This window comes from Condylura cristata, unplaced genomic scaffold (assembly GCF_000260355.1).
Source record: "Condylura cristata isolate star-nosed mole 26May11 unplaced genomic scaffold, ConCri1.0 scaffold00009, whole genome shotgun sequence".
Taxonomy (NCBI): Eukaryota; Metazoa; Chordata; class Mammalia; order Eulipotyphla; family Talpidae; genus Condylura; species Condylura cristata.
In genome coordinates, this window is record NW_004567110.1 from 20,490,857 (window position 1) to 20,515,180 (window position 24,324).

The 24,324-nt window shown below is 35.1% G+C and overlaps 1 protein-coding gene across 1 annotated transcript in view; it reads right to left on the reverse strand.

Annotated features, from left to right (window-relative positions):
• Window positions 1–24,324, reverse strand: part of PKHD1L1 (polycystic kidney and hepatic disease 1 (autosomal recessive)-like 1) — a 135,503-nt gene that overhangs the window by 104,513 nt on the left and 6,666 nt on the right. Inside the window, exons 3-12 of the mRNA XM_012722926.1 lie at window positions 18,653–18,797; window positions 17,654–17,762; window positions 15,540–15,597; window positions 14,459–14,552; window positions 10,937–10,990; window positions 10,283–10,356; window positions 9,114–9,156; window positions 4,919–4,989; window positions 3,671–3,781; window positions 2,077–2,166 (exon numbers count right to left, since the gene is read on the reverse strand). Of these exons, the coding sequence (XP_012578380.1) occupies window positions 2,077–2,166; window positions 3,671–3,781; window positions 4,919–4,989; window positions 9,114–9,156; window positions 10,283–10,356; window positions 10,937–10,990; window positions 14,459–14,552; window positions 15,540–15,597; window positions 17,654–17,762; window positions 18,653–18,797 (849 nt within the window). The remainder of the gene's footprint in view (window positions 1–2,076; window positions 2,167–3,670; window positions 3,782–4,918; window positions 4,990–9,113; window positions 9,157–10,282; window positions 10,357–10,936; window positions 10,991–14,458; window positions 14,553–15,539; window positions 15,598–17,653; window positions 17,763–18,652; window positions 18,798–24,324) is intronic.

Consider the following 24,324-nt stretch of genomic DNA (forward strand, 5'->3'; position numbering starts at 1 on the left):
ACAGGTTCCACATATGTAACGAAATAGGAGCAATATTACAATGTACATGGTTGCTATGGAATTACGTATAACATACATGTACATGATATGCGTGCATGTATGTACACATATAATATTGGCATCTACTATATACATAAAATACTTCGTACTTAGGATTTTACTTCAGATAACTATGACATTGTAATGACCACCTATGATAAACTAAGTCTCAAAGCCTCAAGATTCAGATCATCTGATCACAGAACTTCTCCTTGATTATATTTTTAACAAAAGTTAATGGTTTACAAATGATCAAAGAACAGATACTTTTGGAATTCTCCTACACTGCTGGTGGGAATGCAAATTAGTCCTACCACTATGGAAAACTGTTTAGAGTATCTCAAACTGTTAAAAATGGAGCTTCTAGGACCCTCCCTGGTGGTGTAGCAAGTTAAAGCACAGCACTAAGAAGCTAAAGCCACTTCAGCATGAGTTCGATCCCTAGCCCTGGAGATGACCAACATGGTGTGGCAGACCTCCCCTGACCTGTCTGCTGCTCCCTTTAGCAGTGTACTTTGTCAGTCTGCCTGTTCTGCTCCCCACTCTGTCTCTGGTGAAGCCTCTCACCCTCCGCATCTCTGGCCTGTATCCCAGTTCTGCATGAATAAATAAATAAAATCTTAAAAAAAAAAATGTAGCTTCTATATGACCCAGCAATTCTACTCATAGGCATCTACCCAAAAGGACACAAAAACATTGATTCAAAAGGACACCTGCACCCCCATGTTTATTGCTGCTCTATTTACAATAGGAAAGACATGGAATCAACCCAAATGCCCAAAAGTCGATGACTAGATTAAAAAGATGTGGTACATACACATAATGGATATTACTCAGCAACCAAAAAAGATAGTCATGCCTTTTGTAGCAACATGGATGGAGCTGAAATGGATCATGATTAGTGAAATAAGCCAGAAATAAAAAGCAAAATACTGGATGGTTTCACTAATAGCAGGAGCAGGAACGGGGGGTTGGGAGGGGGAAGATTTACAAACTAAAAACAAAGATTTAAGATTTAAAATTTCTGTCAGTATTATTTTTTATTCTGCTAAAGTAGTTCACCTTCTTGGATAAGCTTAGAAAGAATATTTCCATTCAGGTGTACTTACCTTGCCAGTATAAACTCTATGGGTTAAGACTTTTTCTTCAACACAAAGTAGTCATCTAACTTTTTTTCTTCCCCAAAATACAACAACCAGGCTCATGCCTTCCTCTAGCTATCTTAACATATCTGGATTGCGTGGGTATAGACAGTAAAGATTCTTCATTTTTCAGACTAAGTTTGACTGGAGTAAAGCTCAATACTACCAACTTCCTTTAAAATTACCCAATGGATCATGGTGGAGACCATGAGTGGGTGCCTTGGTGGTGGGTGTGGTATGGTAACATATTTGAAGTGTGAACCTACATCCCTAAACCATACACAGTGTTATAAACCAACATCACCTTTGTAAAAATAATATAATTAAAATAATAATAAAAATTATCAATTATAAATGTCAAATTCTTTTTTTTTATAAAACTCGTCACCTCTCCCCCACCCCATATCAATTTAAAACAAAGAGATTTAAGATGATGGTTTGAATTACCCACCAAGGCTGAAGTCATAAGCCAATTTCACTGTGTGCACAGGAAGAGACATACCCCATTCCAACACAAGCAGAACCGAGCCCCAATAACTCATATTGGAGTTTGATATTAAATGTTATAGTATTATAAGGGACATGCTTAAGAAGATTCTTAATAATGAGACTGAAGACTGAATGAGATTAACATTTCTATATAGTAGACCCACAGAAAACCCTAGCCATATAGAGATAGCATCTGTGAGGAAGCAGGCCCTTACCAGATACCTAATCTTGGATTTCCCAGGTCCCAAGAACTGTAGGAAATAAACACTTTTTTATTTTTTATTCTTTTGTGTACTTATTCGAGATTCTTTTGCAGCAACCCAGGTGAACTGAGACACTAATGATATATCTCAATATTCTTCAGGTGTTAATGTAAAAGCAGCCATTCTCTCTCCTGGTAACTCACCTGGATATATAGTTCTGATGCTATCAGGTTTACAGGTTGTCTTGCAATATATGTTACTTTCTGTGATTTTCAAAATATCACAGGTTTGACCTGCAGAAAAGCAAAATGCAGAACTATTACTGTAAAGGTTCAGAATGCAAATCGTATCAGCATACCTAGAGGTATTTTTCAATCAAAACAAAGTTGCACAAGCAAGAGGTAAAGTTGTGAAAATGAAAAAAAGGATTTTCACTTCTTTTGCCTATTCTCCATTTAACCTTATAATTCAGTAATTTCCATACCTCCTGAGCACTCCCAAAGACTATTTAAATTTCCTTTTAATTAGCCAACCTATTGAAAAGTAACTGCAAGAAGGAAGGTATCTGAGAGTTGATTAAATAGAAGGTATGTGTGCTCCTCAGTGTGCTAAGGAATAAAGGAATCACAGCTATTGTAATATTTTCCTGGCAAAATATCACAAGTCTGGATTAGGAAATTTTACAATTCCTGAGAAACAAAATTCAACAACTGATCAAACTATGGCACCACAAAAGATTCTACACCTGGGTTCAAAAGCAAGCACTTAAGAGTTTGTCCCTTGGAGAAAAGTTGCCAAACAAAAGCCATAATGTTTAGAATTTACAAAAGGAGAGATAAAAGTTAAAAGAGGAAAAAACGTCGATGAATAAAAGTTCTCTTGGGTAGAACAACAAAAACAGTAAGAGTTGTTTAGTCCAAGCTCTTTCAATAAAAAGAAAAGCAATATTGATTTATAATGTTCCTTCCATAGGCAGAGACTGAAGCCAGAACAAACAGGGTCTAAGTGAGAGTGATGACACATACCAGAGAACCAGGCCCTATGTGCATTTGTGACCATATGACCTGTTAATTAATGCTCTTTCCAATAACATCTTTAATTAGTGATGCTCAGGCAGGCACTGTACATGAGATGGGAATGAGGAAAGAACTCCCAAAGACTATTTTAAATTTCCTTTTATTTAATCAACCTATTGAAAAGTAACTACAAGAAGAAAGGTATCTAAGAGTTGATTAAATAGAAGGTATGTGTGCTCCTCAGTGTGCTAAGAAATTTAGGAATCACAGCTATGATGACACCCCACACTAACCTTTGGCCCAATAACTTTGGGCCAAAATTAGAGCCCAAGTCCTGGTCATATAACATGGTAAGAAGTGACCTTCACTGGAAAATGCAGAGGAACAAGTATTAAGCACCAGGATCAAATGCGTATGTGAATACATCTAGTCTTAAGTTTAAGACATTAACGGAAAATGTTATTATTCCCCTTATAAACTGTTAAAGACAGATTTCTTCTCATGAATGGATATATTTAAAACAAAGAAAAGTGGCCCTCCCTGGTGTCACAACAGGTTAAAGCATAGCACTATGAAGTAACCTGTAGCTGCTGCAGCATGAGTTCCATCCCTGGCCAGGGAGGTGACCCATACCGTACAACAGATCTCTCCTGATCCACCTATTGCCCCCCTCAGCAGTGTGTTTCAGTCAGTCTGAACTCTAACCCCCTGTACCTCTGGTCTATACCCCAGTTCTTGTATGCATAAATAAATAAATCTTTTAAAAAATAAAATAAAGTACCTCCAACTAGAACTCTGATGGGGAGATCTGTCTGATCAAAGAACCGTCCACTTATAGTCAGCAAGGTGCCGCCTTGAATGCTTCCTTGTGAAGGTGAAATCATAGTGATCTCTGAGGAAGGAAGATGAAGCACATTGAATAAAATGTTATAAATGTTATAGGTAAACCTAAACACCTGAGTTCCACACCTATTCCAAATTACCTCCAGGTACTGTTACCAAGTGAATGAGTTAGGTGTTGCATTAAATTTTTCTCTGATGTAATCCTCCAGAAAGGATAACGAACGTGACTTCCATAGAGACGTATGCCTGGTCCTGAGGACCACGTTTGGTGGTAACTAGTGTTAAAGAGATTCTGGAAGGGGAGGATACAGGGAGTAAGGAAAGATTGGGGTGCCTGGAGATGTTTGGTTTCAAATGAAAAGACAGGAAGAACAACATCCTTTTGTCCCCCCTGCTCTGGGCAATGAAAAGTCCCTATATGTATAGGCTAACTTTATTTTTATATCTTTCATATCATAACCCATTATCTATGGTTGTAGTTCTTAGGTTATATACATAGAAATTTTAGCTATATTGGTGGAACAGCCCAGGGAATGATATATATCTAGTTCTATCAATGTTCTACCTATTATTACATGAGTTCCACATAAATTTCTAGAAAAAGAATATCTCAGATTTGACTGATGATTCCAAGACAGGTTTCCACCTCCCATTCCCCCCAAATTTGATCATCTTTGAAATTTGAATCACTCCACGTTTGGAATAAAGTATAATTCCTCTTCCAGGAGGATTTGTTCTTGCTACTGACATCTTCCCAGAGGTACTTCTCAGCCGAGGTCTCTGTAAATTGAAGTAAATTATGATCTGCTTGAAGGCCCTTTGGATTACACTGAGAACATAAATCTAAGAGAGTAACCACTGGATTGTGGTTTAAATTGATGAGGGAGGCTTTTTTCCTTTTTGAGTCAAGGCAAACTTGAGACATGCAGTAATATTCCCTGCTGTCTCCTTTAGTCTGAAGCATTTATTTCTCAATCAACCTTTTACTTGGGATGCAGTTTGGAGGGCCCTAACTTAATATCAGGGCTTCTTTCCAGACTCCACATCCTAGGTCGTTTTTCTCTTTTATAAGTACATGTGATAATACAGTATACCTCAGAGTGTGTTATTATAGCCTTGGATTTTCTGAAATAAAGTACTGACTCCCCCCTTTTGTCTTCCACATACATATGGAAATGTCACATACCTGCATACGTTTGAAACATTGAAATCTTATTTAGAGAAGAAATGAAATATGCCATCTTTTGTGGGAAACTCCTGTTTAAAACAAAGGTAGAAAGTCTTGATTTAAATGGCTGCTTTATGTTAGGAAAAAAATGCTATATTTTCTACTTTAGTGACAGAACTTATATGAGTTGCCCACGATCAGGACAAAGCTCTTTGGGAACATAAAATTTTCTGTCTCTTGATTCAGTTATTGATTATACACATAGACAAAAACATATCCATCAGAACTTAATGGGCTATTCTTAAGTGAATTTTATAATATTCAAATTATTCCTTAATAAACTAAGATTTATTTTTTTTATTTGAAGATTTAGTTATTTATGCATACAAGAGCTGGGGTATAGGCCAAAGGTGTGGGTGGGTGAAAAGATTCACCAGAGACAGAATAGGGAGCAGAACAGATGAATTTACTGAAACACACTGCTGAGGGGAGCAGTGGGTGGGACGGGAGAGGTCTGCTGCACCCTTTGAGTAAGCTCCGTGTCCCGGGATCAAATCTGTGCTGTGGGCAGCTTCATAGGGCTGCAGCTTAACCCACTGTACCATCAGGGAGATCCCTAAAGTGAGATTTAATAAATAGGAGGATGGCTCTTCATAAAGGATGGATATTCCTGCTGATCATCCAGTTATCCTAAAGCTAATATAACCCAACTAGTGCCAAAATAACACTATTGAAATATATCAAGGATCATGCTAACATTTTTCAACTTTTAAGATTTTTAAAAATCTTTAATTTACTATGCAATTTAATTATTCCATCAATCCCATGAAGTAGGTAAAACTCAAAACTTACTTCTCTTACATAAGATAAAAAAAGAGAGAGAGAAAGTAGTAGAAAAAGAATTCATAACCCAGGCAGTTGGAGTCTCCATCCCTGGCTCTCAATCTGTGTAGTTTTCCTCACCTGCCACTAATTTGCTGAGAGTACAATGGGACAAGAGCAAACTAGCGATAACATCAGATTTAAATCTCTAGTGAACACAGAGCCTGCTCATAATTTCTTATATACACTTGCATTTTCATTGCCTCAAGGGTTGGGAAGGGAAGGAGCTTTATCCTAGAAATTAAATGCTGTTCTCATAATGACCCCAATGAAATTTATAATTAGAAAAATTAAGAAATCCAATGTTAAAACTTAAAATCTCTTCATCATAACACACTGATCTAAAATTGAATTAAATAATGCAAACCTGTGAATCCTGTAAATCTAGTCCAGTCTGGGTTAGATTAGATTAGAATAGAATAAAATGTGCATTTATAACACGAATGTGTCCCTGCATATAGTTTATGCTAAATGTTTTATTTAAGAAGTTCATACTGGATTTTATATTTTTATGTTTTAAAACTTCCAGTTGATTTCCAAAGACCTAAAATGATGCTAGTTCCAACAATCTTGTATATGGGCAAATCCAGCATCTGAAACATTAACTCTGCTTCTTAAATTGGTAGGAAAATTGCCTCTTGAAATAAAATTTGAACATAATTTATTTGGTATGACACTGAGGTGATTTTCACTAATTCATTGATAATGACTAGGCATTTCTCAATTAATTCATGCTCATCTGAACGTTATCAGTCTGAAACAGCTGCTGTTTGAACTTGGGGTAATAGCGGAGGGGAGGTCAGCTATGAAAATAGATACAGAGTAAGTGCCACATGGTCTTTAATTGGTTTATTTGAAATTTAGGAATGCTCCTGAAATTTGTAAAATATGGATTTGATAATTTACAAAAAGATTTAGCATTTTTTAAATGCCATGTAATCTTAAAAGTAAGCTTTTAAAGAAGTAAATGTCACATTGTTAACAGTTATCTTCAATCCCTAAGTTTTTTAATATAGAAATACAATTTTATCATTCTGAGACAGTAATACAAAAGAACATGGACTTAAAAGAAGGAGTTATGTCCACATCACAAAGTCAGCAATTTTATGCAGTTTTTTTTTATTATAGCAAAAAATAATGGCTTCTTTTAATTGAAAGTTTCAGGGTATGTTAAGGCAATGCAGCATATTGATTTATGCATACTTATCAATTATACTCAAATCTATTTTTGGATTATTTTGCTGATATATATATATATATATATATATATGATGGATCTGGCAATTAATACCTTTCATACTAATGCAGAACTTAGAATTCATTTTTGCCATCTTAGAAGCAATGAGAGGAATGATATATATATATATATATATATATAGTACAGGAAGTCATTTAAAAACTCAATTAATTGTTGCTTTTAATATGATTAATAATTTAATAAAATCCTATTGCCCTTCTTATCAAGTTGCATTTATATAGGTTGAGTTCTTGCAAAGAATAACAAATATGTCATGACACTGTAAGATATTTGCTCCTATGTTCACACTGCAAGAGAGGGTGAGGTTTAGTCCATTTTTTTTAAGGATTTATTTATTTATGTATACAAGAGCTGGGGTGTAGGCCAGAGATTCAGGAGGGTGAGAGGATTCACCAGAGACAGAGTAGGGACCAGAACAGGCAAATTGACTTAGGTACACTGCTGAGGGGAGGCAGTGTATAGTGAACACACTATGCATACACAATCCACTCTGATTTGCCTGTGAATGAGAATACTCTTCATGGTTTGGTCAGTCCATTGTGATCTATAATAAAGTGTCCATTCTAGGCATCACTGTTATAAACCTATGGCCTCTAGGGTCTAGAAATAGAAAAGAGAGGCCTCCCTGGTGGTACAAGGGGTTAAGTCTCAGCACTATGAAGCATGAGTTCAATCGCCATGAGGGAGCTGACCCACATGGAGCAGCAGACCTCTCCCACCTCTCCTGCTGCCTCCCCTCAGCAGTGTACCTAAGTCAATTTGCCTGTTCTGGTCCCTACTCTGTCTCTGGTGAATCCTCTCACCCTCCTGAATCTCTGGCCTACACCCCAGCTCTTGTATACATAAATAAATAAATCCTTAAAAAAAATGGACTAAACCTCACCCTCTCTTGCAGTGTGAACACTGGCCAGAAATATCTACTTCCATTGTAGTATTGTTCTTTTCAATTGTTCTTGAGTCTCTTTTGACACAAAAAAGTGCTACATACATAGACCTGTCCAATGATCTTCTACAGTTATATTGGTACTAGAGGACTAAAAGAAATGTGACTTATTTGGTTTCTGGCTCAAGTGGCTTATTTTCTTAATGGGAAACATGATGGCATTTTGGCAAAGCAATTTAATTGGTCTGGCATATCATATTCGAGTTATTATGATAGCCAAGAAATGCCCTTTCATGATTGCAGATGTGCCTAGGAGTGGAGAGACCTCTCCATGGCACAGAATCCTGGGGGAGGAGGTTAAATAGAGAAAAGAAGTGGTTCTGTGGCTGAAACCTTCCATCACGCATACCAGGAACTGGAATAAAGTGCTCAGGCCCTAGAAGTAGACTCCACACTCTCACATACCAGCTTCCTCCAGACTGAATAGCCTTTGGTGAATTATTTAACCATCATTAAGTCTCGTTTTTCCTTGCGCAACATGGAATGGATAATAGCATTCAATTTATAGACTTTTTAGGAAGATTAAAATAGATAGTACAGGTAAAGAAATTAATACCATGCCTGCCACTAAAGGTACATTATATTATTATTTTTTGTACATTATATAATTAACATACAATGACCTTTCTTATGGAAACTAAGGTGTAGGATATCTGAAGGTGAGATCTCACTTGAATAAAATCATAAATATAAATTATTAACATTGCTGTTAAGATGGAAGATGGATATCTACAACTACCAAATTTCATATTGTATGTTTTAATATTTTAAAACAATCACTATCCGATAATATAAGCCATGAATTTTTATTTATTCTTACATTAGTTCAATTCAAATTGAATTAGTTTAGCACAAAAACTGACAATTAAATCAGAAGTGTTATAAGACATAAAATAACACTTTTTCAGTATCAAAGACTTCTGTTTTGAGTAATGCTAGATTTCACAACAGTTGAAAGGGTATGTCTGCGGCACAAAGTATGAGTGAAAGGAAATTACAAACCCCTTAAATGCTAATTTGGAGAAAGAAACTGATTAATTTTTAATCCCTGGATCTATGGCACAAAGTAAAGTTATATTTTCACTTTACAAGCTGAATTAATTATAAACATTATTTACAAAATGACCTACCTTCCATAATCACTATCTAAGATGAAGCTGACATTGTGATGACCTGGAAATAATTAAAATACACAATCAATTACATTTCCAACCACAGGAGGATGATAGTTGTATATTATAAAACTGATTTAAAAGCAAAGAAATATAAAATTAAAACTGTAATTATACAACCATCTATAAATCCTCAAAGTAATGAAAATAAGGAATGAGACAAGGCACTACTATTTTAAAATATATAAAGCAAGATAGCTCAAGGTTATAATTGGGAAAATTTGACAAAAAATAGCAATGAATGAAAAATAATGCAGAACCTAAATGTAACTCTATTCCCCTTAAAATTCATGTCCACTCCACAGCGATGCAGCTGTGTTTTCAGATGCAGGGTCCATGCAGTTAGCTCTTCTAATAAAGCTTATTGTCAGCAGAGGACACAATCCTTCAAAAGCAAGGACTCTAACAGAGAACTAAAAATAGTGATAGGGCTATTCAAGAAATGTAGGGCAAATTTTGAGAATGGAAGGAAGAGATTGGAGAGGTTTTTTTTCACTGTGTGATATTTTATCCAAAATGTTCAGGATGAGAAGCTAGCAAAGGCTCTTAGATAAAAGAGAATGAAGTTCATTCAACTATGAAAAAAATTGATATATCTGCAGGACATAGAGCCTGGGAAAACAGAAAAATTATGCCTAGAGAAAAAAGAGTTAACATTAGTCATGGAATCTTCTGCACAACAGAAGAAAAAGAAAAAAAGTAATTTGAATAAGTGGGCTTGAAAGGTAATTCATTTATATTTTTATGCAACTGTAAAGAAGCCAAGGAAATGCTAATTTTTAAAAAGAGGTGAGTGTTGTGGGGAAATCTAGGAGAATACAAAACAAAGAAATTGAGTCATCTATGAGAATTATGAAGAATAGTGATGGGACCTCCCTGGTGGTACAGGGGTTAAAGTCTTAGCACTTTGAAGCTATCACCAGCCACTGCAGCATGAGTTCCATCCCCAGTCAGAGGTGACCCACATGGCGCAGCAGTCTGTCTCACCTGCTGCTCAGCAGTGTCTTTCAATAGACCTGTCTCTTCTGGTCCCCACCCACCCTCTGTCTCTGGTGAATCCTTTCACCCTCTGGCCTATACTCTAGTTCTTCTAAATAGATAAAATAAAATAAAAAATCAATGCTTACCAATATAAGTTCCAGTAGTTTTACAAATTATGGACCCCATATCTCCACTTGGAGGATGCAGTTTTACACCATACCTAACAAATATATATGTGTTGACTTCAAAATTTCTATGGACACTAAAGTTTTAAAATATTGTGTTTCCTTAAAAAAATTCTTGCTAATCTCAGCATATATATCAAGGTAGGAATTGTGGCACAACCAAAATTTTTGTAAAATGATAATATTTTCTTCTTTGGTTGAAGATACTTAAATAAAAATTTAATTATTAAGAAGAATTTAGGAATGAACTTGGCTATATCCATTGAGATTTCTTTAAAAATTTTTAAAACATTACTAACTGAAACAATATATTACTGATAGTAATATTTCTCAAAACATCTCTGCTCACCATGATTTAAATAATAGTTCTCATTATGCGCCATAGTGGAGACAATAGGAAAAATTATAGTTAAGTATATAATGACTGTTAATGTACTAAATAGAATACTTATAAGATATAATTTATACTGCTTCTATCATTATTTATACAAAATCTTACATGTGGCCAGTATTATAAAGCATTTGTGGTATGCAACATTGCTAGAAATGATTATTCTAACTATGTGCTTATCTTTACTACTTATTTTTCTAAAGAAAAGTACTTGAATTACTTACAAATTATCAGATTGTGGTATGAGAAGCTCACAGGGCATCCCTCCAATATAAACTCTGTATAAATATTTTGTTAGAAAAGATCAAGTTATGTTTAATAAATTGCTTCAAAAATGGTCTCCTCCCACCACGCTCACCACCACCTTATCTTTCTTCTCTAAATCACATGTTACCAGCCTTTACTCATTTATTCAGCAAACATTTACTGAACACTTATTATGTTGTTCTCTGACTGTAAGTACCAGAATACACCAGTGAACAAGATAAGGGTCACTACCCTTGAGGGACTGTCATGAGACTGATAACTAACATGATAGTCATGTGTTAGTGTGTCAGAAAGTGATTAATCCTTGCCTCCTGGAGGGGTTCAAGACACAGCTCTATCAAGCTTTCAGCAGCCACTGTAACATGAGTTTGATACCCTGCCAAGGAGCTGATCCACATGGAGCAGCATACCTCTCCTGTCTCACCCACTGCTCCCCTCAGCAGTGTATTTCAGTAGATGCACCTGTTCTGTTCCCCACTCTGTCTCTGGTGAATCTTCCCCACCCTGCACTACTTGTATGCATAAATGAATAAATCTTTAAAAATAAGTGATTGATCCTATGGGAGTAGAAAACAGAAAGAGATAATGATAATTCTTCCACTGAGGTTCAATTATTTAAACTAGAAAACATTTTGCTGTAAGGTTCATAGCGTAGGAAATAAACTCTGTCCACAGCAGAGACCCTACGAAGTAATTAGGATGAAGGGATATAGTATCAGTGAGATTGAAATGGGAGCTAAGGAAGTGGGTGTGGTGTGGTAACATCCATTAGAAGAGGTGTGAACCTAGACCCCTAAGTCATATAGTATGTTGTAAACCAATTAAGTCAATCAAAATAATTTTCAAATTAAAATTTTTAAATAAATAAAAGAAGCTGAGAAGAGGCAGGGGGGTCAGGATGCAGCGAGAACATGAGCATGCACATCTCCTCAGCTGATCAGGTGGGTCCCAAAGGGATAGAATCTGCTGGACTGGAGACTTGCAGGGGACTGACTGATACTGAATTGTTTGCAACACCAGAATACATCACCTTCTTCTGGGGCAGCAAATCCCAGACTCATAAGGCCCAGTAGCAACTTGAAATATAAAAAGTAAGGACTTTTGTTTATAGAGAACATCAAAGTTTTTAATGGACTTTTACATACAAAACCTATCAGCTGATCATTACTTTATGCTTGCAAAGAAAATAAAATTAATATATCTTTTATAGAAGAGATGGATTCATATTCTCTTTCCAATCTTTTATCTTACTCTACTTAAATAATAAATTTCACAGCCAACATGTATAGGCACTTACTATGTTCATTTAGTCCTTGAAACTATTTTGTGGGTTAATAACTATTTCCTTTCATTTCATAGGAGAAACTGAAGCAGAAGATTAAAGAGCTTGTCCAAACCCAGAGATTTGCGCTTGGGTGCATGCTCTTAACCAAACTAAATGATTCCCACATTGTCTCGGTTTGCAAGTCTATAATGATACTACTGTATTTGGTTTTTAATAAAAACAGTGAATTTTTTTTTCATGGAATCTATTAGACCCAAAGCTCCTTAGTAGTCACTAGATCCTGTCATCATTTGCACAGCTTGTGGTTTGTTTGAACTTGTAAATTTGATCCAACTGCAAAGACCTATGTGAATCAAAAGTAGCTTTAATCTCCAGACTCCCTGTTTGGTACACAGCTCATCGCTCCATACTAAGAAAATTCAGGCACAGGGCAATGCACCACAATTAACATGACAGAAAGGAGATAAATGCAGCACTAAGACCTTTGCCCCTCTCATTAAAAGGTGTGAAAGAAATCTTCCTATATTTACAGTGTCAGTGGTTTAGAGAGTACAAGGTAGCATAAATCTGAGGAGGCTCCAATTGGGATTCTGTGACTTCATGAAAAAATTTCCACCCATTCCTTTATATTAAATAGAGATAAATTTCAGTTATAGTGAGAGGAAAAGGAATCTCATTTTGAAAGTTAAGCTTTCTATTTCCTGGTATCACTTTGGGCAAGAATGACTTATAAACATTCATCTAAAAATTAGAAAATAAGCCATTCTACTCAACTATACAGAATCAAACAGGATTTTCATCTATGCACACACACACACACACATATACACATATATATACCTGTATATATTTGTAATGGAAGTAATGCTGAGTCTAACACAACACATCATTATACATGATTTAAGGGAATCGGTGGACACATTCTCAGATGTCTGTCACCAACCACACCCACCAATAGAATGTTGAAGAAACATTCATTTCTCTATTAAATTGTTCTTTTATAAGATAATAATAATGAACAACTATATACCAGAGACATTTTACATGGGTGGAGTGGGGAATGGGATCCAAAATGGGGGGTGGAGAGCAGTGCATGGGACTATGGTGATGGGAAGTCCACGGGGATTTCAACTGAGATGGAAAAAGGCACAAAATGATATAAAAATAAACTATTATAATAATAAAAATTGTTCTTTTATTATTATATAAGGAATCACTATGTACATTTCCAGAAATTAAAGATGCAGACAAATGAGATTTGAGTTCTACCTGATAGAAGGCCACATAAATCACCTTGACTTGACTTCAAAAACCTTTCAAGTTGTTTGTTTTATAAAATTATACATGTATATGTATATATGCAATTATCTTTTTAATATTTAACAAACTCTAAATCCTGCCTCATGTCAGTTAACTTTTCCATTTATCTGCTTTCTGCAAGGCTACAAGCAGCCTGGAGCAACTGAAAGTTAAGATTCTGTTGTTTGTCCTACAAGAAATGAACAAGATGTTTCAATCTGCAAGGACTGAGACCACCCCACCTGTGATATAAGAAGATAGCCTACTGACAATGCTACTTTCCGGGGCAACTTGTGAACAAATTTTTTTTTTTTTTAAATTTTAGATAACTATCAATGTTACTATTTGGTAAAGAGCTGAAAAACAGAAGAAGCAGAGGTTAATCCTAGACTGTTATTAAGTCACTGACCATCTTTAATGGTGACATCCTGAACACCATCGTGTGATAGAAAAAGTGACTGATTGCATTTCAGATGACTTGGGGTTTCCTCCTGATCTTAAATAAGTTGTGTTTTGCAAAGCTTCAGTGTGTGTGTGTGTGTGTGTGTGTGTGTGTGTGTGAAAAATAAGGCAGTTAGACTTCGTAACAAAGTTCTCCAGTAATAAAGGTCTATGATTTTTCATTTAAATACTCTTGAACTTGCTTTCTATTAATAAAATCAATCACAATAAAAGATGGATTTATTTGTCAGACCAAAAATGAAAAGGATATTGGTGGTTGCTTTCTATGTCAAAGAATACCCAACATTCTATTTTCTTTCTTTAATATGGCTGAATAAAATACTGGTTAATGTTTTCACACTGCAGTGTTTTTGATGTCACTGGACCTATCATTATGGAAGTAAGATGTTTTATCTATGAGTTATAACAATATGCTTCTGCATTGAAAATTTACCTCAAAATCCTAACATTTCTCCCATTTGAGCTTAGAGCAGTATTGCTTCCGTAGACATCAGTGAAGGTTCTGCCTTGAATTGTTATTAATGTGCCTGTAAAAATACCAAAATTTTTGTATAAGATTATCTACCCATATTTACAGATATTTAATACCAAATCAGATTTTTTTTTCTCAATAAAAACATTTTCATGTTCACCACTAGAGCTTAGCGTTGTTCTGAAAGGTCTAACAAATACACTATATATGAAGAAATATTCGTAGTTCTTAAGAGGTTTTATAAGTGTTCACAGTAAGGAAGTCTTTATTTGAAGAAAAATAAGATCTCTACATTAACAAAAAAATTATCCTAAGTGAAATAAAAATTAAATATAAAAATAAAACCACAAAATATCTTTAGAATTAAGTGAAAATTATATAAAACTTATATCATTGGGTGGCGGGGTCTTCAGTGGCATATAAATGAAGGAAGAAACCAGAATAGTTAGGATTTATACATTTGAAAATGAAATTATAGAGATCTGAAAGGAAATATTAATTAATTTAAAAACAATAGATAAATTTAAAAATTCCCACTTTCATGTGATATGTTAGTTATTATTCTTAAAATATATATAAGAATTCTTGTAACTTATGATGGGAAAAAAATACTAATCTTAAATTCATCTGAGGACAAGAATAATCTATAAAAGAAATACAAATAAGTAATAAATTTAATTACTAAAGGAAAAATTAGTAAAATCCCTACACAAATATATGTACACATGATAAAGCTTATTCCCTAGAATTCCCAAGATTTAAAAAAAGGACATTCTCACTTATTTCTGATAGGGTCACAGACTGGCATGATTATATTTCTAAAATGACTATTGGAAACCAGCTAAATGTCTAATTAGGGGAAAGTTAAATACATTTTAATAGATTCAGAAACAGGCATTAAAATGATTTTAAAATAATGGGAGTTATTTTATAATTGCAAAAATGCTATTGACAAATTTTCAGGTATCATAATAATGATATAATCCAAAAGTAAATTAACTACTACAAGCCAAAAAGATATTTCAGCTATCATTTCACAGACCTGGAGTTCCAGACAAAGGTGTAATGCTCCTTATTGTTGGGGTTCTGAAACTTTTTGTCTGTAAAATAATAATGTTAATAAACATCTATCTCTGTTTTGTTTCCAGTTTAATGCAAAGTCTATTCTCCACATAAAATACATTTAAATAATGTCTATAAAATGATAGTCAAACTAGTTCACTTACATAAGAAATATAGTTTAGAATATTATTGTTCAACATTTTTCCTGATAATATAAAGTTTATCTTTCATTTGAAAATGTTTCTAGAAAGAATTTAAATTTTCAATTATTTTTTGCTATCAGTATACATAAAACCACAGTCATTGGCTTTCAGGTAAAGACTTTTAGTAATCTGGTGGAATAAAACTGTAAGAAACCCTTTAGGAAAGCCCAGGAAGAAAAAAATAGCAAAGCATATTTTAAATAAAGAAGCCAAACTTGTTGGAGCATTACAAAGCTTCAGTAATCGATGTAGTGATAATTTTCTAGGACTATGAAGGTGTAATTCTTAATATTCTATGATACCAATTGGGATAAGTAGAGAACAGACCAAATGCTTGTTCTTAGGGATATAGAGATGAATAAAGCTCTCTGATTCAGGATACCACATTAAAACATAATCACTGTAGAGTGGACGAGGTGCTAAAATAGTTGTATGTGGAACAGATAAAAACATCAAAATGCAGTATTTACAATATGTCATAGCTTCCTGATTACCTTAATGTTACTGTATTATTTAATTATCACAATGATACAATTTCCATTTTACATATCTTCACTGTACAGAAAATGAAGAGACTGAAGCATAGTTTCTCATTGACTAAGTCAGAGTAAATGATAAAGTCTATATCGGAATCTTGTGCTACAGCACTAAAACTCTATGCTAGTGATAGAGCTACTGGAACAAAGCACTTAGCTCTGCTGGGGGTGATTTTAAGAATCTTGAGTGATGAGCAGGACTGACTAGAAACTGGATGTTTGTGCCCTTGGTTGGACAGACTGTTAGAGGCGCTGATGGTCACAGAACTGGATCCAGACTTAGATTCAATAAAGGAAACCTACAGATAATGAATGAAGGAGAAATATCGAGCGGGGAAATGATAATAATACTTGGTTTTGAAGGGTACAAATGAACAGTGCAATGAAGAGGAGACAGTGGTAACAGGTGAGAAATAACAAGACCGCAATCAAAACAATGGCTGTGGTAGGAAAAAGGTAAGATGGATTTAAGAGTTAATTTAGAGGGTGGGATCATCATGGTTTGTTTTTGGGTAGCTGTGGGGTGAAGATGAACATAAGAGGGAAACCAAAGATGATAACAGGTTTCTGAGACCAAAATGCAGCTTAGGAAGAAATGTAAGAAGTCCAGTTTGAGATGCTGAATTTTGTTATTTGGGGCTCTTTCAGTTGTCACAGACTAGGAAACAAAGTATTACTCTACACTCAGGGAGAGAGAAAGATGCCAGAGGCATCTGATGAACATATTTGGCATTATATTGGAGAGTCATAGAAGCTTCTTGAGGACAGCTCTTGGTGACTGTTTTCCTCAACATTTGGCCTTACATTGGACCACTGCAGTACTCACAACTGAACGCTTAAAATATAATTTTAAAATATATATTGGATGGTTATAGAAGAAAATGTGTTATTAAAAACACATACATTTACAGTAACTGCATTTTAAAAGGCTCCTATGCTACCTGAAGTCACTTTTGTCTCATTACATCAGAAGTATATAAAAGAAAAAGTTATATTGCAAATTACAATGAAGGTGAGTCTGATAAAAATAAGGGAGAATCCAACCAAGAACAGAAATGGAGAAAGAGAAAAGTGTGAACAAGAAAATAATTTTATTGTGTCAAATTTAATTTGCTCATAAGTTATTCCTCTTTCAAGTAAAAGAAGAAACAAAGAATGATAGATTCCACTACTATAGAAGATAACTAAAATTGGGTGATATTATCTTTAGCTACATGCTAAACTATTTTTATGTATAGGGCTAGATAGTTACATATGGGGCAAGCTATAAAATTTTTAAAAATAAAATACTCAGTTCTACAGGGGAAAAAGTACAAAATCAATTACAGGTAAGTTAAAGGGGAGATGCCACCTACATGGAAGCTGCATGCCTGGCTACTGATGTGACCTTTACAGGTACTATTTTCTGTAACAGGAACCCCATCCACACTGACTCGAACAGTGTAGGAATCTTCTGGCATTGGCCTGGAAGACAAATGAAGAATATATAAGAAGCACAATAATGCCTATATTAGTGAAGAATATTAGTGAAAAATACTATCACAGGCTGCCATTTTTGATAGTGTGTAGAATTCTAATTGAGATACAACTAAATCCCATTCTATATCATACAAGGGTGATTTATACCCTGAACTCTGTACTGCAAATTTTAACCTTGTGAACGACAGGCCAATGGTTATTCTAAGCATACTGGAATTTAGACTACAAATGCAGCAACAATAAATGTAGCTGGAATAATTAGAATAGTAATGTTACTGTTTTATGATATGCTTTGTTTAAAAAAATTTAATCAAATTCCCCCCTAAGTAAGATTTTGTTCCTGAAAAACAGCAAACAAACTTGATGTAGATTAATCCTCCGGAGTATGTTACCTGTTTCAATACTGAAAGTTCCAATTTAAAATGATTAATTTCCCCCCCCTAAGATGCTAATAACAAACATCAATTTGTGATGATAGTAAAGAACTTTAAATGTCACCATACAAAATGATCATCTTTAATTTTAATGACTATGTCAAGATTTTGAATAAAATTTATCAAACTGGACAGGAAGGTATAATTTTGATACTTTGAGGAGCATCATTACAATTTAATAGTAGCCATTTATCTTCTAAAAGAGATCAATAATGATAAGATAATAGCTCTAATAACCTGGGATAGAATATAGAATATACTTTTATTATGCTAATATAGGGGGAAATTATAATTGAATAGAATAAACGTACATGTCTAAACATCAGAAAATCAAACATGACTAATAATCAGAAACATTAGAATAGCACCAGTGATAAAACTATTTTCATATTAATATGCTGATGATGAAAATGATGTTATGAAAAATACTCTAAGTCATACCTAGTATAGCATATAATTTGAGTTGAATGACTTGAATCTTTTTCTACATCACAAGAAATTGATCGGAAGGAAGAAACTAGTTGTACACTGTTTCCCAACTCAGCATCATCAGCTCCATAGTTAAATTCATTTGCTTGAGCAAAACCTGGAAAATAAGTATAAAATACTCAATTATTATTTTGCAATTCTATTTTCAGAGTTTTAACAATTCTTACTTGGTATTGAATGATTCAATAAATAATAAGAAATAGTACTGAAATAAGCAGTCACTCACTTATTTCATATTTACCCTTATGATTGCAAAACTCTTTGGAAGAATAAAAATTATATTTAAATAAGCTATTCATAAAAGTAATACTTGAGAATATTTTCAGGTGCTGTTAAATGCAATGGAATTAAGTAACACAAGCTAGTACTAGCTTGGGGTCAGGTATAGACATCAATAGATAGACGAACACGAGCTATCACCAGATGCTATCTGTCTGCCATAACTACTATGAAAAAGGCAAGTTTGTGAAAACAGAAAAAGAATACCAGGGAAAGACTATTTTATGCCAGGCAGTTTTTACCTTGAGTTCTTTAAAGCAATACCTGAGATAGGACTTTCCAGAAGATAGTTTATTTGGATGCTGATTTTTAGGGTTAAGGGTGAATAATAGCTGAAGAAAGCCAATCAGCACCTTGAGGACAAATGGGGCTCAATCCTTCTGAGAACTTCTAAGGAAAAGATAAAATATCTCTGAGCAGAGTTAGTACAGCAGCAAGCAGCACTTATACACCCAATTCTGTCCCGTCGGTTGAGGGACCCCCAGGGGAAAGAACATTTCATGCACTTTCAAGCAGCAGCTAGGTCTAAGTAACATGCTTCCAATGTCCCAAGTCACTGCATCAGAGAAGCCTTGAAGTAGTAGACAAAGCCAGGCTGTGCAAACTCACAGGCAAGAAGCTGAACACAAAAGTGAATCAAAGTCTACCGGGAACCATTTGCTACAGCTGCAGTTCAACCTAACAAGACAGAACCAGAGAATGTCAGGCTGAGTATAAAAGGCATATGCTACAGGTGAGTTCTTGCACCGTAAAGATAAGCTCATGCCATACATTTTAAGTACTATCCACTTTCAAGTTTCCCAGATGGTGGCCAGTTATAAGGCCATCTTTTAAGGCCACCTCTGCTAAAGGTTTAATATACAAGAGGGTTGATGCAGTAAGTTTCAAACCACACTAATACAAGTAGCTGTGAGGCTATAATTGATATTTGTCATGTCACCTCTCTGTTGGTATTGCAGAAATCCCTTATGCTTAGCCAGCATTTGGATAATGAAGTTAACACGAATCTTCATCCTGAGAATCTGAGCTCTTACTTTCTCTGCCTTTATGAAGTTGTGCTTTCTGCGATTGTTTATTCATAGTTATCACTGAAAGTGGAAGACCAAGAAATGCCCCATGAAAACCCTGAATTCCATACATATTACTCCCTAACTGCACTAGACAAAAGCAATCCTAGCCCTTCACGATTATCAAAATTGATTATCTTTAACAGTTTACTAATGATGTTTGATGGATTCAAACTGATTAAGTAGTTGTGGTAGTTTCAGGTCAGTGGAACCCATATTGGGAAGCCTGATAGAAACATTCTTTAGCTGGAAACTAATACCTCAAATCCAAGAGAACCTACTATTATAGGGACACAAAGCTGAATCAGTTTCTGCATAACTTGAAGTGATAATGATGACAAGTAATTTCTCTTCCAACTCTATGTTTTGTATTTGCCAAGAAATAGCAGCCTGTGTTCAATACGTATCAAGACTTGGGCTCGATATATATGGCCTCTGGTGGAGTACAGTGTTATTCCACAGGGAGTTGTCCCCAAGCTGGGACATTAGTCATGCCCTGTATAGAAGGTTCACCATTCTGCTAGGCCTTATGTTCAGGGTGAAGCAGTTCATTACAGAGGTCACAGCCACATGACTATTAGCACAAATGCATCTGCTATGTACTAGGTTCTTTTTGCTGAGACATTATTTTATGAATTCTCATGGCAGTCAATCAGATGGTAAACTCTAAGAGGATGGGGCTGACAGGGGCACTGTATAAAAGAACACAAAAACCTTTATTTGGAGTAAGGTAGGGTAGGTAGGGGACTAGAAAGAATGTCTCTGTGCTTTCCAGAAGAGGAGAGGGATGCAGACAACTTGTCACTGCCTGGCTGGGTGGATTTACTTATAGAGAGCTCAGTGCTGGCCACTGGCAGTCAAGTATTCAGCAAAGGAAGTCCATGGGCTTGGTCTTCATCCCATGGTTCTTCTGTTCATGGGTCACTGCACACACACTGAAGTGGTCCAGGAGAGAAACACCTAACTGAGTCATGCAATAAAGCTGTTGTTTTATTTCCTCTGTGAAGGATACTCCCTTATGAGAATTAACTTGAGACAAATAAATTTGTATGCTTTGTGCTCATTATCACTAGTGCATTCATACTCCTCTTTCCAGAATTTTCTTGATTTTCCAATCCTGTTTCTGGGCAATGGGAGGCATCTGACATATGATCAAGAAAGTTTTTCAGAAATAAGTCATGACAGTACCTACTGGCAGTGCAGTTCAGATAAAGGGAACATGATGTTCTTCGTGGTAGGAGTACATTCATGGATTCAAGAATTAGCAAACGTGGTTGGAAAATTATGAGTGAGAAATGATAGGAGATAAGGCCAAAGGTTGAGGCATGTAGGTTAACTTCATGAGGGAGGAATCATTGGAAGCTTTGAACAAGAGGAGTGGCATGATCTGACTTAACATTTGCCAAGGGTCACTGACCATCTGTATTTCTGAGAATTCAAACTTGGGGCAGGAGAGAGGATAGATGTGGTGCAGTAGTGAAGGTATTTCAATGAGTCATGAGTAAGTGACTGGCAAGACTTCAAGAGATTAGAGGGCCATAAGTGAACAGAACAAATACAAGAACATTTGGGGGGAGATTTACTATAAAGGAAAGCAAAATAGGGTAGTAGCTAGGTGTGGGTGTGGATCAAGGGAAAGATTGATGAGTTTGCTGCTTTTTTTCCCCAGGTGAGTAAAATAATAGTGTGTTTTTATGCTATGACTTGCTCCAACAAAATCAGTGAAATGATTGATACGGAACAGAGTGGTCTTACTATAATACAGAAAATTCAAAATCATATTTGGAAGTAATTAACCATAAATTTAGTAATTTATAGCACATAAAGTGTTTTATAGTGTGGGACCAACAATCAATTTTGAATTAAACTCAAGAAATAAAGCCCATAATTAAGAGTAATTCAATTATATGCTATCAAATTCTATAAATACTTAATAAAAGTGTTTAAAAGGCACTTAATATGCTAGTATGAAAAGTGAGTTTGAGGCCTCACTGGTGTCATAACAGGTTAAAGTGCAGCACTATGAAGCTATCTGCAGCCACTGCAGCATGAATTCGATCCCCAGCCAGGGAAGTGACCGATATGGCCCCGCAGATTTCTCCTGTCTCATCTATTACTCCCTTCAGCTGTATATTTCAGTCAATCAGCCTGTTCTGTTCCCCACTCTGTCTCTGGTGAATCCTCAACCCACACTTCTGGCCTATATTCCAGTTTTTATATGCATAAACAAATAAATCTTTAAATAAAAAAAGTGGATCTATGAAGTTTTCTAGTAAAATACTTTTGGAATAAAGTTAAATTGTTAGTTTTTGCCAGATTACTTCCAAGTGTAGTATTCCTAAATTCTGAGTTCTAAAATATACCTTTAAATATTATTTTTCTCTAAATATCATTGGTGCTAAACATTAAAATATCACTGTAGGCAAAATGATGACTAATGATATACTTGAAGTTATAAAAAATTTTCTTTTATAATAAAAGACTTCAATTTACATCACTGATAAAAATCTGTGAAATAAGACAAAAGGAAAAAGAAAAATACTAAATGTTTTCACTTACAGGAAGAATATAGGGAAACAAATAAGGGACCATGCAACTTCATAAGTAAGAGACATTCTGTGGGGGAAGGGAGAGGGGTCACAACAGGGGAGAGAAGAGCATGAGGGACTATAGTGATAGTTCTTAGGTTAACTGATGGTGGTAATTTTACAGGGAATACACAATTATATAAATTAAATTAAAAATAAGTATAAATTAAAAAAATAAAAATTTAAGAACTTATAGATATTGTCCCACAGTACAATAAGATCAATAAAAATAACCATAAAGGTAAACCCAGATATGTAGATTTAGCTTTGTAAAGCCTATTTATTTGTATTACTAATATTAGAATTAAGTAAGAGGTATTCATTATTGTCAGTAGTGTTTGTTTCAGTAAAACCATCACCACTATAATAGCTGCTCATATAAATAACTTTCAATAGCTACGGTGGCTGAATTAGATTGCCAGATATCTGTGATGTGACTGCTTTTTAAAGTATTGAACATTGTCTGTGTTCTACACAGGCTTGTTAGAAATGATGACTATGGCCTAGATTAATATAAAACTGAGAGTAGTACTTTACTATACCACATGTTTACCAAATTCTCATTTCTAACTTCCATGAATGAAGCTGCATGCTAAGTGGCCTATTTGGAACCTAAGATATCTTGAGCTAAAATCTAAGCTCTGGCATTTCCTTGCCATATGACCTTGATTATAAGAGTTCCAAGTGTAAATTCTCTCAGCTTTAGCATCGCGTCAGAAAGTACGAATATACTTATCGAATTGCTAGGAAAACCAAATGAAGATCTATATGGAGTGCTTAGTAGAGGGCCTAGCTCATTTGTTAATAGTGCAATTGATATGATTTGGGTTCAGTATCACTATAGATCCTGCTTTCAAAAAAACCATTCTTTTTCTCAAAAAAAATTGGGTCCTCCCTGGTAGCAAAGTGCAGCACTATGAAGCAATTCGCAGCCACTGCAGCACAAGTTTGATTTCCAGCCAGGAAGGTGACCCACATAGCACAGCAGAACTCTCCTGACCCTCCTACTGCTCCCCTCGGCAGTGTGTTTCAGTAGATCCACCTGTTCTGCTCTCTACTCTGTGATGAATCCTCCCACCCTCTGTACCCCTGGTCTGTACCCCAGTTCTTGTATGCATAAATAAGTAAATATTTATAAATAAATAAACACAAATCACTAAATGGGGGATCATATTAGAATTCAAGTTGTGGATGTCAAGCCAGCACACTTTCTCTACTCAGAGAAAAACAATACTTAAAATGCTCTTACAAAATTATTGCCTATGCTACCCATACAGCTTCCTGCAGACCATGTTTTGAGCTCCTCTTCTAAACTTTATATGTAAAAAATTAAATCAAAATTCAACAAAGGGTAGGAATTTCAATAATACCACTTTCTTTTCCTAAACTTAAGCCTTAACCAAATAGGATACATGCAGAAAGACTAAGGTGCGAATACAAGCATCACTTTAATATGTGAAAGGTATTTGCAGTTTTGAATTGAGGAATTGAGGAAGCTCATCAGTCACAGTTAAGTTGGAATTGTGAGAAGATACATAAAAAACACAGAAATGCAGTTACTTGTAAACCCGCTCTTTCTTTTGCCAACTTCTGCTTATCTTTGGAGTTCATATTGAGTTGGGAACACACAGGGTTGCTGGCAACGAATTAAAGAATGGAAAGTTTCACTTATGGTGTAGTTCAGGACATG